The sequence below is a fragment of the Musca domestica genome, unplaced genomic scaffold (assembly GCF_030504385.1).
Source record: "Musca domestica strain aabys unplaced genomic scaffold, Musca_domestica.polishedcontigs.V.1.1 24, whole genome shotgun sequence".
In the NCBI taxonomy this organism is placed as follows: domain Eukaryota; kingdom Metazoa; phylum Arthropoda; class Insecta; order Diptera; family Muscidae; genus Musca; species Musca domestica.
In genome coordinates this window covers 6,528,305-6,543,899 of record NW_026712272.1, presented here as the reverse complement: position 1 = coordinate 6,543,899, position 15,595 = coordinate 6,528,305, and the positions used below count along the sequence as shown (strand labels likewise).

General features: G+C 28.9%; 1 protein-coding gene across 4 annotated transcripts in view; it reads left to right on the top strand.

Moving 5' to 3' along the window:
• Window positions 1-15,595, top strand: part of LOC101890250 (5'-AMP-activated protein kinase subunit gamma-1) — a 336,316-nt gene that overhangs the window by 169,763 nt on the left and 150,958 nt on the right. Inside the window, exon 1 of one of the 4 annotated variants that reach the window (XM_059123249.1) lies at window positions 14,583-14,892. The exons of the other annotated variants lie outside the window; for them this stretch is intronic. Coding sequence (XP_058979232.1) covers window positions 14,743-14,892 — 150 coding nt within the window. The 5' untranslated portion in view covers window positions 14,583-14,742. Of the gene's footprint in view, window positions 1-14,582; window positions 14,893-15,595 lie in introns of those variants that run through there. 4 annotated transcript variants of the gene reach the window in all.

Genomic DNA, 15,595 nt, shown 5'->3' with positions numbered 1-15,595 from the left:
CTACACAACGGCATTAGCTGGACTAAACTTTTCCTCGTGACTCCCTCACCTCACTCGTGGAGGTTATTTTCCGAATTACGTTATAAAAAAGTTGGAAACTTTGAAGTTCAGAAAATTCTTGGGTAATCGACTTGAGTGAAGGCCGCCGACGTTTAAGAGGACTTTCAAAATATTTCTCTGAAGAGCTATTGAAGCTGATAACAGGGAATTTTGAGGGTCCATTAGAGCTATGGCGGGGCAATTCATGAGAATAGTTTTTGGAATTACTACAATGACATCAAAAGGGGATTTATAAATTCGTTTTTTTTTTTTTCAAAGACCAAATGACCTAAAGTAGATTTTTTGAAATGCTTTTTGGTCCTGAAAAAAAAAAAATTCTTCGAAAAATCTACGTTTATAGATCTGTGAATCTTTGGGAAAAAATTCACATTTATGGATCTCTTTGGATTTTTTTCCAAAGACCAAAGGATCTCTAAATCTTTGAAAAAAATCCCGTCTTTTGGTCTTTGGAAAAAATTCTTAAAAAATCAAGGTTATGGATCCTTTGGTCTTTAGAAAAAAAAACTCTTTAAAAAAACCACGTTTGTGGGTCTTCTAGCTTTTAAAAAAAATATTAAAAAAAATCCACGTTTATGAGACTCTTGGTCTTGAAGACCCAAGTTTTTAAACATACACGTTTATTGGTCCTTTGGTCTTTGGAAAAAAATTCTTAAAAAAATTCAAGTGGGTCCTTTGGTCTTTGGAAAATTTTCTTGAAAAAATCCACGTTTATGGGTCTTTAAAAGTCCACGTTTATTGGTCCTTTGGTCTTTGGAAAAAAAACTTCAAAAAAACACGTCCATGGGTTTTGAAGACACAAGTCATTAAAAATCCACGTTTATCGGTCCTTTGGTCTTTGGAAAAAAATCCACATTTTTGGGTCTTTGGAAAAAACATTTAAAAATCCACTTTTATGGGTCTTTGGAAACAGACTTTAAAAATTCGTTTATTAGTCCTTTGGTCTTTGGAAGTCTTTAAAAAAGGGTAAAAAAGGGAGGGTAGGTACTTGATGAAGAAGGCCGATATTACCTATTTTCAAACCAGACCTGTAAAGTTTGCACAACATTGGATGATCCTTTCTTACTCTTTGATTTTTTTGTGAGGGAGGTTTCAGATGATTTTCGCCGATATTGCCCATAACCATGGATAATATATATACCCATAACCTTGGGTTTCTTAAGAAATATTCTCTGACTAAATGGAAAACGTGACTTGTTTAAAAAGAATTTGTCTATGTCTCTGTTGGTGCCTGAAAAAATATTTTTTTGTATATCATTGCTGCATATGAGCCTAAAAAACATGTTCTTAAAAACCAACGTCACAGTTGGTGCCTAAAAAGTATTTTCTTAAAAATCCACATCTCAGTTGGTGCCTGAAAAGGTGATTTCTTAAAAATTCACGTCTCAGTTGGTGCCTAAAAAGTATTTTCTTAAAAAACCACGTCCCTGGCGGTGACTGAAAAAATATTCTTTTAAAAATCCACGTCCCTGGCGGTGACTGAAAAAATATTCTTTTAAAAGTCCACGTCTTTGGCGGTGACTGAACAAATATTCTTTTAAAAATCCACGTCCATGGCGGTGACTGAAAAAATATTCTTTTAAAAATCCACGTCTGTGAAGGTTCCTGAAAAAATATTCTTTTAAAAATCCACGTCTGTGAAGGTTCCTAAAAAAATATTCTTTTAAAAATCCACGTTTCTTCAGGATCCTGAAAAAATATTCTTTTAAAAATCCACGTTTCTTCAGGATCCTGAAAAAAATATTCTTTTAAAAATCCACGTATCTGGAAGATCCTAAAAAGATATTCTTTTATAATACCACGTCTATGGTTTATTCGGAAAAAATATTCTTTTAAAAATCCTGGTCTCTGGAGGATCCTGAAAAAATAATTATTTTAAAAATCCTGGTCTCTGGAGGATCCTGAAAAAATATTATTTTAAAAATCCACGTCTCTTAAGGATCTTGAAAAAAGATTCTTTTAAAAATCCACGTCTCATGAGGATCTTGAAAAAAATATTCTTTTAAAACTCCACGTCTCTGTGTGGGATCCTGAAAAATAATCTTTTCAAAATCTACGTATCTGAAGGATACTAACAAATATTATTCTAAAATTCCAGGTCTGTGAGTGACCCTGAAAAAATATTCTTTTAAAAATCCACTTCTCTGGAGGATCCTGAAAAAATAATCTTTTAATAATTCACCTGACTTTTAGAGCCTGATCTAGTGATCCCTGAAAAATATTCTTTTCAAAATCCACATCTCATATGGACCCTTAAAAATATTCTTCTGAAAACCTCGTCTTTAATTTGATGGAACTTGAAAAATATTCTTTGTGTGGTCATTGGTACGTATGAGTATTGACAACACTTATACGACACCCAATAACTGTGAAAGGCTGTCTTTATCCATAGAAGACCTTCAGAAGGTCTTCCATCTATTGAACCCTATTTCAATGGCATAAAGCACAGCCATCTACATTACTATCAGCCATTATTTTCCGTTTTTGTTGTGGCGTGAAATGTCGTCTCTTAATTCGCTTTAATTAAAAATTATGCAAATTTCATTTGTTACACAGATTTGATGTGGTGGTGGTTAGATTTTGTACCTAATTTTTTGTTATGTCTTCTCTTCTGTATTGAATGAACGAACTGGGGCAATTAAAAATCCGCTCTGACCGTGTAACGATACAATTAAGATATTTACATTTTTTACATTGTAGAACTCTGATGAGTAAATTACTCTTTGGACGAGAGATAAAATAAGATTTGAAATTTCATAGATTATTTCCATAAAAAATGAAAAAATAGAAATTAAAAGAGGTCTGATTTTGAAGCAGTTTACTTTCAGTTTTTGTGGAAAAGGAAAGAAACAAACTTTTCTATTCAGAAATATTTAAAAACCCAGTCTTTCATGTCTTGTAGACCTCCTGAGGGCTTTTGGAATATATTCTAAGGTTAGAATGTGGTGGCGTATATGTGTTGTCAACACTCATACGCACCAATGGTCACCTAAGGAATATGGGATTTTTCAAACCAAATATTCTAAAAATTGAAAAGAAAATAATTTCCAACCGCAAGTCAAATTATTATACAATTTACACGCCACAACATCACCGACAACAAAACAAATCGCATAAAATTGAAAATATTAATTTGTGGCTAATAGCTGGCAATACATCTAATATATTCCTAAAACAGTTGCCAAAAGAAATGTTCTGCTATAATTATAAATTGAAATAAAAACAAAGCTGTGACAAACACTTGTATGCCATAATCCCAAAAAATCGAGTATATATCGTATGTGTCGAATCGATGTGACGTAGTTGTTTCCTAATTTTTCGGATACAATTTTGCAAAATTGTTTTGCTGAGACAGAATTTGTTGAATGGCTCGTAAAAATAATAACAAGATTTTTCGTTTAGTTTGGTGGCATATTGGCACAGTAAATTGTTGGAATCAAGGACAATTGTTTCTAATATTTAAAGAAATGAGAAGTATATTCGTTAGTTATACAATTTTCCAATAATTTTGAATGAAAAATTCAACAATTTGCAAATAATTAAAAAATTTTATGGTGTCGTAAAGTGTCAACGCTCATACGCAACAATGGCCTACAAAAGAATTTTTGTTTAAAGTCCATCAGAGTGGTGGATTTTTTACAAAATATATTTTCAGAGACCGCTAGACGAATGGAATTTTAAAAAAATGTATCATCAGAATCCTCCAGAGACATGGATTTTTAAAAGTGTATTTTTTCAAGATCCTCTAGAGACGTGGATTTTTAAAAGTATATTTTTTCAAGATCCTCCAGAGACTTGGATTTTTAAAAGTATATTTTTTGCAAGATCCTCCAGAGACTTGGATTTTTAAAAGTATTTTTTTTTCAAGATCCTCCAGAGACGTGGATTTTTTAAGTATATTTTTTCAAGATCCTCCTGAGACGTGGATTTTTAAAAGAATATTTTTTTCTGGATCCTTTAGAGACGTGGATTTTAAGAGAATATTTTTTAAGGATCCTCCAGATATTTGGATTTTTAAAAGAATATTTTTTCAGGATCCTCCAGAGATGTGGATTTTCAAAGATTATTTTTTTCAGAAGTCTCCAGAGTGGATTTTAAAAGGATTTTTTTCAGGATTCACCGGAGTGGATTCTAAAAGAATATTTTTTCGAGGTTTTCCCGGGACATGGATTTTTAAAAGAACATTTTTCTAGTACTTCCATTGACGTGGATTTTTAAAAGAATTTTTTAAGGACTTTCCGTGGCGTGTATTTTTAAATGAACATTTTTTCAGGGACTTCCTGAGACGTGTATTCTTAAAAGAATATTTTTGCAGGATCCTTTAGAGACGTTGATTTTTTAAAAGATTTTTTTAAGACCTCTTTGTTGACATGTATGAGGATCTTCGTTTTTTTATCTGCAATATTGCCAAAGACACTATATACCTAAAATGCATCTTATTCCGAAAATGTTCAAAATTGTGGAAGAGGGGGACATCCGCCCCTATTTTTAGCTGTACTCTCATAATTTGCTGTTTTCTCCTCGTAATTATTTTTTGTATTGCACAGTGTAAAATATGGTCTTTGAAAATTTCTTTTTCTGATTGTCTGGCTCTTGAAATAATTCCCTAAAATTTAGAAACAATCAAAATTCAAAAACAAATCTTCTGATCCTTGAGAAACAATCTTTAAAAAATTCACGTTTTAAGGTCTTCTGGTTATTCAAAAATAAATCTTCTGATCCTTGAGAAACAATCTTTAAAAAATTCACGTTTTAAGGTCTTCTGGTTCTTCAAAAATAAATCTTCTGATCCTTGAGAAACAATCTTTAAAAAATCCACGTTTTAAGGTCTTCTGTCCTCAAAAACAAATCTTTTGATCCTTGAGAGGCAATCTTTAAAAAATCCACGTTTTAAGGTCTTCTGGTCCTTGAGAAACAATCTTTTGGTCCTTGAGAAACAATCTTCTGGTACTCGGAAAAATCTTTAAAATTCCAGGATTTTGGTCTTTGGGAAGAAATCTTGAAAGAATCCACATTTTCAGGCATTTTAGTCCTCGAGATTTTTTTTTTTTTTAATTTACGTTTTTAGGCCTTTTGGCCCTCGGGGTGAAATTTTTAAAACATCCAGGTTATCAGACCTCTTTGTCCTCGGGAAAAAATCTTAAAAAACTATTGTCTTATTTAAAAAAAATACTCTTTGGTAGACCATTCTTACGTATAAGTGCTGACATCACTCATACGTCCCCTATTATTTTCCGCATAAAATACATCATAAATCTACTATCTATAGAAAAAAATCACTTGATTTTGACCTTAAACAATTAGTTGCAATAAAACAAATAATAAATATTGCTTCAAAAAAAAAAAAAAAAAAAAAAAAAACAGCAAATCACAACAACTAATCTGAAATAAAACAAAGTGACATGAAAAAAAAAAGCAAATACAACATTAAATGAATGATGACTTATTATTTGTTTAAACGGCAACAAAATCTTAGACAGTTCTAATGGCAAAAACCAAAAGCAAAAAAAAAAAATTAACAACAAGAGCGTGAACAAATTGTTGCCGTCTGTTCGGTCACAAGCCTGTCTGCCCGACCGACCGCCTGTCTGTCTGCCTGTTATTACAATTGTATACGCCACTCGTGTAAATGTGCGAAACGAAAACAAACAAAAGCCAAAAACTACTTCATAGATACCAAAACAAAATGATAATTGAAAAAAAATAGCACAAAAATAAATAAATAAATTTAAAAATTAAAAAAATTAAAGCGGAATTAGCTAATTTTTAATTTGTCATAAATATTTTTTTTTTTTTAATATAAGAATAAATTTTGAGAAGCCAACGAATAGTCGTAGAAACATACGATTCAGTGACTGATGGGAAATTGTCAAAGAGTCCTTAAAAATATTTATTAAGAACTCCGCGATTAAAGACGGTCCTTAAAAATATTTTAAAATATTTATATTTTAAAAAATCCACGGTTATAGCTAGTCCTTCAAAATATATTAAACAAAAATACACTATTATCAGTAGTCCTTGAAAATATAATTTTTTAAATCCACAATTATAGAAAGTCTCTGAAAATATATTTTTTTTAAACCACTATTATAACTAATCCTCCAAAAATATGTCTTTTTTAAGGACTTCCCTAGACGTGGATTTTTTAAAAAAAAATTTAAAGGACTTCCCTAGACGTGGATTTTTAAAAGAATTTTTTAAGGACTTCCCTAGACGTGGATTTTTAAAAGAATTTTTTTAAGGACTTCCCTAGACGTGGATTTTTAAAAGAATTTTTTAAGGACTTCCCTAGACGTGGATTTTTAAAAGAATTTTTTTAAGGACTTCCCTAGACGTGGATTTTTAAAAGAATTTTTTAAGGACTTCCCTAGACGTGGATTTTTAAAAGAATTTTTTAAGGACTTCCCTAGACGTGGATTTTTAAAAGAATTTTTTTAAGGACTTCCCTAGACGTGGATTTTTAAAAGAATTTTTTAAGGACTTCCCTAGACGTGGATTTTTAAAAGAATTTTTTTAAGGCAGCTTTGTTTACAGTATGAATTCTCACCAAAATGCTTTTGTACACTTGTAGACAATATAATGAGCTGTCACTGGAATAATTTTAAAAGCTGTCGGACGAGTGGCTTAGAAATGACAGCAGGTCTGAAGTGGGTTGCAGTTTTTTCATCTCACCCTGTATGATACTTAAAAATATTTTTTTAAAAAATCCACGATTATATCTAGCCCAGAATTTATATGGTCCTTAAAAAAATACGGTTATAGCTAGTCCTTAAAATTATTTTCAAAAAAAATCCACGATTATAGAAAGTCCTCAAAAAAATTTTTTTTAATTTTTCACTATTATAGAAGGTCCTTAAAATTATTTTTAAAATATCCACAATTATGGAAAGTCCTTAAAATATATTTTTTAAATCCACGATTATATCTAGTCCTTAAAAATATTTTTTAAGATATCCACGATTAAACCTAGTCCTTGAAAATATTTTCTTTAAAATCCACGATTATAGAAAGTTTTAAAAAAAATATATTTTTTAAAAAATCCACGATTAAACCTAGTCCTTAAAAATATTTTTTAAAAAATCCACGATTAAACCTAGTCCTTAAAAATATTTTTTAAAAAATCCACGATTAAAACTAGTCCTTAAAAATATTTTTTTAAAAAATCCACGATTATAGCTAGTCCTTAAAAATATTTTTTTAAAAAAATCCTCGATTATAGCTAGTCCTTGAAAATATTTTTTTAAAAAATCCACAATTAAACCTAGTCCTTAAAAATATTTTTTAAAAAATCCACGTTTAAACCTAGTCCTTGAAAATATTTTTAAAAAAATCCACCATAAGTTTTGAAAATTTTGATATTTCTTGAATTTTTTTAATTCAGATATTTCTTGAAAATATTTTTAAAAATATTTTTTATGACAGCCACGATTCTAGATAGTCCTTAAAAATATTTTGTAAGAAATCCAAAATTATAGAAAGTCCTAAAAAATTTTTGAAACTTTTAATATTTCTTGAAAATATTGTTTTTTAAATCACCGATTACAGCTTGTCCTTGAAGAAATATTTTTTTTTAAATCCACGATTAAAGATGGTCCTTGAAAATATATATTTTTTTTAATTCTTGAAAATATTTTTTTTATAATCCACGATTATAGGTAGTCCCTAAAAATGTGTTTTGCGATAACCACGATTATAGATAATCCCTAAAAATAATTTTTGAAAATTTTGATATTTTTTGAAAATATTTTTATGACGTCCAGAATTATTGATAGTCTTTAAAAATTAAATATATTTTCTTTTAAATCCACGACTATAGAAAGTCTTTGAAAATATTTATTTAAAAATCCACGATAATAGCTAGTCCTTGAAAATATTTTTTAAAAAATTTCACGACTATGGAAAGTTCTTTAAATTTTTTTTAAATATTTTTTTTTTAAATTATAAATAGGTCTTAAAATATAAATTAAAAAATTCACAGCTTTAGGAAGTCCTTGAAAATATTTTTTTAAAAAATCCACGATTATAGCTAGTCCTTACAAATATTTTGTAAGAAATCCAAAATTATAGAAAATCCTCAAAACCAATTTTTGAAACTTTTAATATTTTGAAAAATATTTTTTTAAAAAAATCCTCGATTACAACTTGTCCTTGAAAAAAAATATTTTTTTTAAATCCACGATTAAAGATGGTCCTTGAAAATATTTTGTTTTTAATTCTTGAAAATATTTTTTTATAATCCACGATTATAGGTAGTCCCTAAAAATGTGTTTTGCGATAACCACGATTATAGATAATCCCTAAAAATAATTTTTGAAAATTTTGATATTTTTTGAAAATATTTTTATGACGTCCAGAATTATTGATAGTCTTTAAAAATTAAATATATTTTCTTTTAAATCCACGACTATAGAAAGTCTTTGAAAATATTTATTTAAAAATCCACGATAATAGCTAGTCCTTGAAAATATTTTTTAAAAAATTTCACGACTATGGAAAGTTCTTTAAATTTTTTTAAATATTTTTTTTTAAATTATAAATAGGTCTTAAAAATATAAATTAAAAAATTCACAGCTTTAGGAAGTCCTTGAAAATATTTTTTTAAAAAATCCACGATTATAGCTAGTCCTTACAAATATTTTGTAAGAAATCCAAAATTATAGAAAATCCTCAAAACCAATTTTTGAAACAATTAATATTTCTTTAAAATATTTTGAAAAATATTTTTTTAAAAAAATCCTCGATTACAACTTGTCCTTGAAAAAAAATATTTTTTTTAAATCCACGATTAAAGATAGTCCTTGAAATTTTTTTTTTAATTCTTGAAAATATTTTTTTTTAAATTCACGATTAAAGATAGTCCTTGAAAATATTTTTTTTTTTTAAATTCTTGAAAATATTTTTTATTCAAATCCACGATTAAAAATAGTCCTTGAAAATATTTTTTTAAATTCTTGAAAATATTTTTTTAAATCCACGATTATAGGTAGTCCCTAAAAATGTGTTTTGTAATAACCAAGATTATGGATAGTCCTTAAAAATAATTTTTGAAAATTTTGATATTTCTTGAAAATATTTTTAAAAATATTTTTATGACGTCCACGATTATTGATAGTCCTTAAAAACATATATTTTTTTAAATGCACGATTGTAGAAAATTTAAAATATTTTTTAAAAAATGCACGATTAAACCTAGTCCTTGAAAGTATTTTTTAAAAAATTCACGATTACAGCTAGTCCTTGAAAATATTTTTAAAATATTTTTTTTTTAATTATAGATAGGACTTAAAAATATAAATATCTTTTAAATCCAAGATTATAGATGGTCCTACAAAAATATTTAAAAAAATTCCACTGTTATTGACACGCTTTCAAAAAATATGAATAAATAAACCCCTTGTGTAGCGGGGGTAACCCTTTCCAATGTTGTCGTCCAAATCAATTAACATCTTCTTTTTTTGTTTGAACACGAAATGTGACAACAAACATTGAAATTCTCACACATTATCTACCTCTCCCCCACCCCCTAGCTCTTCCTCCTTCTCTTTTGAAAGAAATTCCTACCAAGTCAATGTCCACTTCCTCTCTCCAATCAGACTATTTTAAAAATAATTTATTGGTATTTTGATCTCCTGCCTCCTTTCGCAATGCAACAGAAAAAAGTGAACCGTTGTAGATATAAATAAATAATAAACAAATAAATGAGTGGAAATTTATTTAAATTAAATTAACATTGCATTGCTAATAATTTGGCATATTTTTCATATTTTGCACGGTATACAAGGGTACATACGTACATACGAAGGTATGTATGTATGTATGTAGAAATGAAAACAATGGAAATGAAGGCAGTCGAGCAACTGTTCAGTTGCACGTAAATGACAGCCAAGACATTGACATGGAAATAAATTGGAATTGACTGCGAGAAAAGCTGGAAGAACACAGAAAAGAGAACTCATTGCCCAGATACCAGAATGTTCCAAGAAACACTATCCTTATTAATTATGGTCCTGAAAGTTCTTTAGAAATACATTTTCAAAATATTCGTATAAAGTAGACCTTAAAAATATTTTTTTAAAAGCTGTAGACTTGTGTGTATCCCTTGAAAGAAGTTTGGAAAAACCCTTTATTAAAGGTATTTGTTCAAAAATGATTTGTATGAACTTTACGGCCAGAGAAATTCATTTCAGAAAAATTGAAAAAAACAATTTGATTAAACCTTTAAAAATATTTTTATAAATTTGCGATTTTGCTGCGAAGACTTTTAAAATTCATAACTATCCACAATAACAAGTATACCTTCCAAATAATTTTTAAAAATTATTATTATAGTCTCTCAAAATAATTTATAAAAAAAATCTATTTTTTTAATCCACATCTGTGGTCAGTCTTTAAAAATATTTAAAAAAAAATTACAATTATATTTAGTTCTTAAAAAATAATTTTATAAAAAAAATATTTTTAAAAATCTTCAATTTCGTAGCTCTTTCAAAAATTGTGTTTATTAAAAATATACTTCTAATTTTAGCCATTCAAGATAAATTTCTGGAAATATTCAGGATTGCAAATGGTCATTGAGAATTTATTTCTAAAGAATCCATTATTATAATTAGCCCTTGCGATTTTTTTTTGTATATTCACTTGTATAGAAAGGTCTTGAAATATAATTTCAAAATTATAGGATTTCCTTGAAATATATTATTTACAAATTCACGATCTTGTGTAGTCCTTAAAATATGTTTTAAAAAATCAACGAAAAAAATCCAGGAGTATTGATAATTTTTGAAAATAAATTCCAAGCAAAAAACAAAAAAAAAAAAAAAACAATTATGGGTAGTCCTTTAAGGAAATTTTAAAAATATATATTTTTTTATGAAAAATAATAAATAAATAAGTAATGAAAAAAAAGTAAAAAAATATTTTTCATAAATATGCCATGTTTAAAAAAATAATTGAAAAATGTGGATTTTTTAAACTTCAAAAGAAATATCCAGGAATATTGATAATTTTTGAAAATAAATTCCGAGCAAAAAAAAAACACAATTATGGGTAGTCCTTTAAGAAAATTTTAAAAATATATTTTTTTATTAAAAATAATAAATAAATATGTAATGAAAAAAAGTAAAAAAATAAATTTTTCATGAATATGCCATGTTTAAAAAAATAATTGAAAAAATGTGGATTTTTTTAAGCTTTAATGACTAACGATAAACTTGCAATTATTTCAGAATTATTTTTCGAGAAGTAACTGTAATCGAGATTTTACAATTTAAAAATTGTAAAGGGAAATGTGGATATTTAAAAAAAAATTCTTTTTAAATCGTTTCCGATTATTTTTCTAATTTTACCTGTTATTTCAAATTAATTACTTACGGCGACATCTTTTGCGTATTATAAGTAATTATTTATACAATTTGACTGAAGCTTTGCAAAAAAGCTTTTAACTTACGTTGTTGCCATTAGATTGGCAATTTTTCGACCAATAAATCAACTTTACAGTTTTTTGGTCGGTTTTATAAACAAAACATTTGAAATAGATAATCTACCATTCTTAGCATTTTTGTGGAAACTATACCTTTAAAAAGAAAAATATAGAGGGACTGTTCAAAATTTAAGTCTTAGAGCGGGTTTTTTTTTGTATTTCTTCAAATTAAAATAAATCGAAATAATTTTCTATCTTTAAATGGCCAACGGCAGATTTTAATCCGATTTTACTCTCAAGTATTGTTTTCATGGATAAAATATTAGAAAAAATATAGGCAGCCAAAAAAGTGTTTCAAAATGTTAGAATTATTTGAAGGATGCATTTCTGAAGAAATAATAATTACTCGGAATCATTTACAGATATAAGTTTTGTCTGCTTATTTTTCGATTTATTTATTTTTAATTTTTATACCCTCAGTCATATAGCTGGAGAGGGTATATAACATCTCATACGGCCAAAACGTGTCTCATGGAAATAACGATTTTAGACCCTAGGTCTCCTTGTACCAAATCCGTTCCAGGGCATTTGGAGTCGATCTAACGATGTCCGTCCATCTGTCTGTCTGGCTGGTGCGCAGGGAGTATCCAAATTGATACAAGTTTGTGACGTCCTAATAGTATTATCAAACTTAGATTGAGTTCGGAGATGAGCAATATCGGTCTACTTCTTCTGGTACCTCCCCCACAAAATGTTGACATTTTCAAAAAAACAAAAAATAATTTACTGCACAGAAAGAGAAAGGATAATCTGATCTTGCTCCAACTTTGCAAATCCTAATATTTGCATCAGAGCTAGGGCTCCCACAAAGGGTCATAATTTTGAATAATTATAACTCTTATAAAATATGTAATAAGAGTCCAACTGCCTTCGAATTTCGCACATATCAATATTTTCACCAACACAAGATCTGGTATGAAGATCGGATAGAAGTGACTACTCCTTCTGGCACATGCCCCACAACGGGTTACAATTTTAAGTAATCGCGATGCTCATAAAAGGCTAAACATCCGATTTTTGGATCTGGTTTTTGGAAGATACTTATATTTATATCAACACAAGATCTGTTATAATAATGGTTGAGTTCGGACCATCTCTTCTGGTAACCCCCCCCCCCCCCCCCCCACAAAGTATCAAAATTTTCAGTTATTATAACTCTTATAAAATTTCATGTAAGAGTCTGAGTTTCTTTAAATTACACACATCACAATATTTTTATTAACTCAAGGTCTGGTGTAAAGAAGGTCCACTCTTTCTGGTACCTCCCCAACAAAGGGTCAAAATTTTGAAATTAACATCCGATTCCATTCAGACTTGAAAAGTCTGAATATTTCCATCAATACAAAATCTGTTATAAAGATGGCAGAGATTGGACCATTTCTTCTGGTACCTCCCCCACATAGGGTTCAAGATCTTAATAAACAAAACGCTCAAAAAAAGGGAAATAAGCATACAACTCTCTTCAAATTTCAACCATCCAAACATTTTTCCTAACACAAAATCTGTTGAGAAGATGGTATATATATGCGGTCCGCTTCTGGTACCTCAACCACAAAGGGTGATAATTTTCCATAAATTTATCGTCATAAATTGTTTTGATTTTTTTTTTCTTTTTTGAGGTAAATCGACATATTTGGTAAGAAAATTGATCTTCTTTTAGTACCAAACACATATAATTTTGTTTTTAAATTCCGCAATATTTTTTTTTTTTTTTTGTATTTCTCAAATCGATGGATTTAGCTGTAAACAAGTCAAAAAGCAGATAAGTTCGGTCGGGCCGAACTTTTTATAACCTTTCGGAAAGAACTTAAAAAAAATTGTCAAAAAATCCGTCAGAAAATACTGCGAAAATTGAAACCTTTATATGGGGGCTCTACGTAGTCACGATTCCGAACTTCAAATACGAAATTTGACGCAATTCCGGTGAATAATTTCGCTAATATCATCAAAATGCCGAGTGAGGTTCCTTTGTATGAGGGCTATACTAAGACGTGGATCTGCATAGACAATTTTCCGTCATAGGTTGTAGTACACATTACGAACTTCAAATACGAAATTTGACGCAATACCGGTGAATAATGTCGCGAAAATCTTGGAAATGCCGAATATCTCGGGGTAGAGTTATATGGGTGCTATACTAAAAGGCAGATCTATATAGATAATTCTTTTTCGGGGGGGTTAAGTAGTCACGAAGAACTCCTTGTATAGAACTTCAGACAATTCCATTGAAAAATGTGGTTAAAATCATCAAAATACCGAATATCGGGGGTACCGTTATATGGGGGCTATACGATATCATGGACCGATGTAGTCCATCTTTGAGCTTGTTCTGCCTGCAGACAAAAGACAGATGGGTGCACAATTTTAGCTTCCCATCATTATTCGTTTTGACTCTAGCGTGATTACAACAGTCGGACAGACGGACGAACAGGGCTAAATCGTCTTAGAATTTTACGCTGATCAAGAATATATATACTTTGTTAGGTCTAAAATTTTTATTTCGATGAGTTACAAACGGAATGACTAGCTTAATATACCCTCCATACTATATATGGTGGAGGGTATAAAGACGAGGAATTCTACCGATTTATGAAAACTTTTCCAAAAAGACGCCTAAAAGTGACTTTTTCAACTAGGAAGAGATATGAGTTAATATACCGATATTTTTTGATATTAGCCCTTTTAGAAAACTTGATCAATATTTGATCGGTTTTTGTGTCATTGTTTGGCCTCATTATTAAAAACAACTAATAATTGTCTCTATATTGGATCCCATGTATCTTTGCCTTCCTTCCCGCAATTAAGTCGATTTAAGTATATTTTCAAATTTTCCCCCATAATTCCACAAAATAAATCAACATGGCAACTCTTGAAACGCAAAAAAGCTCTTCTCTTTGCATTTTTGTCAACCATCGAGAAAGCAAAAACAAACAACAATAAAAGCTCTCCCAAAAAAAGCTCTTTTCAACAACAAACAACCAATTGCAAATCTCCCACCTACAGGCTTAACCGAAAGATAATGTACAAATTTTAATAAAAAGTACAAACTGAACAAAAAAGATCTACACATATGTATGAAACCATTGGCTGTGTGAATAAAAACAGAAACAAAGACATTTATTTATTTATTTAAAGAAATATAAACTAATTTTATAGAACAAGTATATATAAACCAACAACAAACTACAACAAAAAATTAAATCATCATGTCAGCTGTCAAACGTTGGATATATCGCCATGCCCATTCCCACACCTCGTCGTCATCATCCTCCGGCCAAAAGAATCAACGAGGACGCAGTCAATCGTTGGATGTCCAGGCATTGGAGCGCAGCGGTATACGGACGTTGTTGCAAAATGTAAAAGAAAATTAAAATATAAAGATTTTATTTAGATATTTATAAAGATTTTATAAATAGAAAAAATATTCTCGATCTTTGAAAAATATTATCTATTAAATTATGAATATTATCTAAATAAATTATTTAAATAAAATTACGAAATTATAAGAACATTTGCAGTCAATTAAGAAAATAGCTAACTTTTTTGAAAAATAATCACGATTTTTTACAATAATTTTTGATATTTTTTCAAGGTACATATTGAATATACAAATTTTTCTTGTTCAGAGACTCACAATGAAATTTGATGTAGAAAAATTCTTCCTTTAAGACTATCCTCGAAAAATGAAGTTTAAAGGCAAATTTTGACTTACATTGGTAACGTGTTAAACTAACCGTAAAAAAATTAAACTCAAAATTTTCACTTGTAGTACACAATTTAGAATATTATTTTCTTGAAAATTATTGTACTTAGATATATGGTTCATTCTGAGATCTATAGTGAAATTTTGTGTAGATTACTTCTTCTTTTGATATATTTTGTCTAAAATGAAATTTATGCTACTTTCAGGCGTCAACTCGAAAAGAGGCCGAGGAAAGATTGATCATTAAAATTAGAGCATATTTATATATTAATATTGAGGCATATATTTTTTTGATATACAATGGAAATTGAGATTCCCTTTCTTTGGCGACTTTTAGTGAAATTTTATAAGGAACA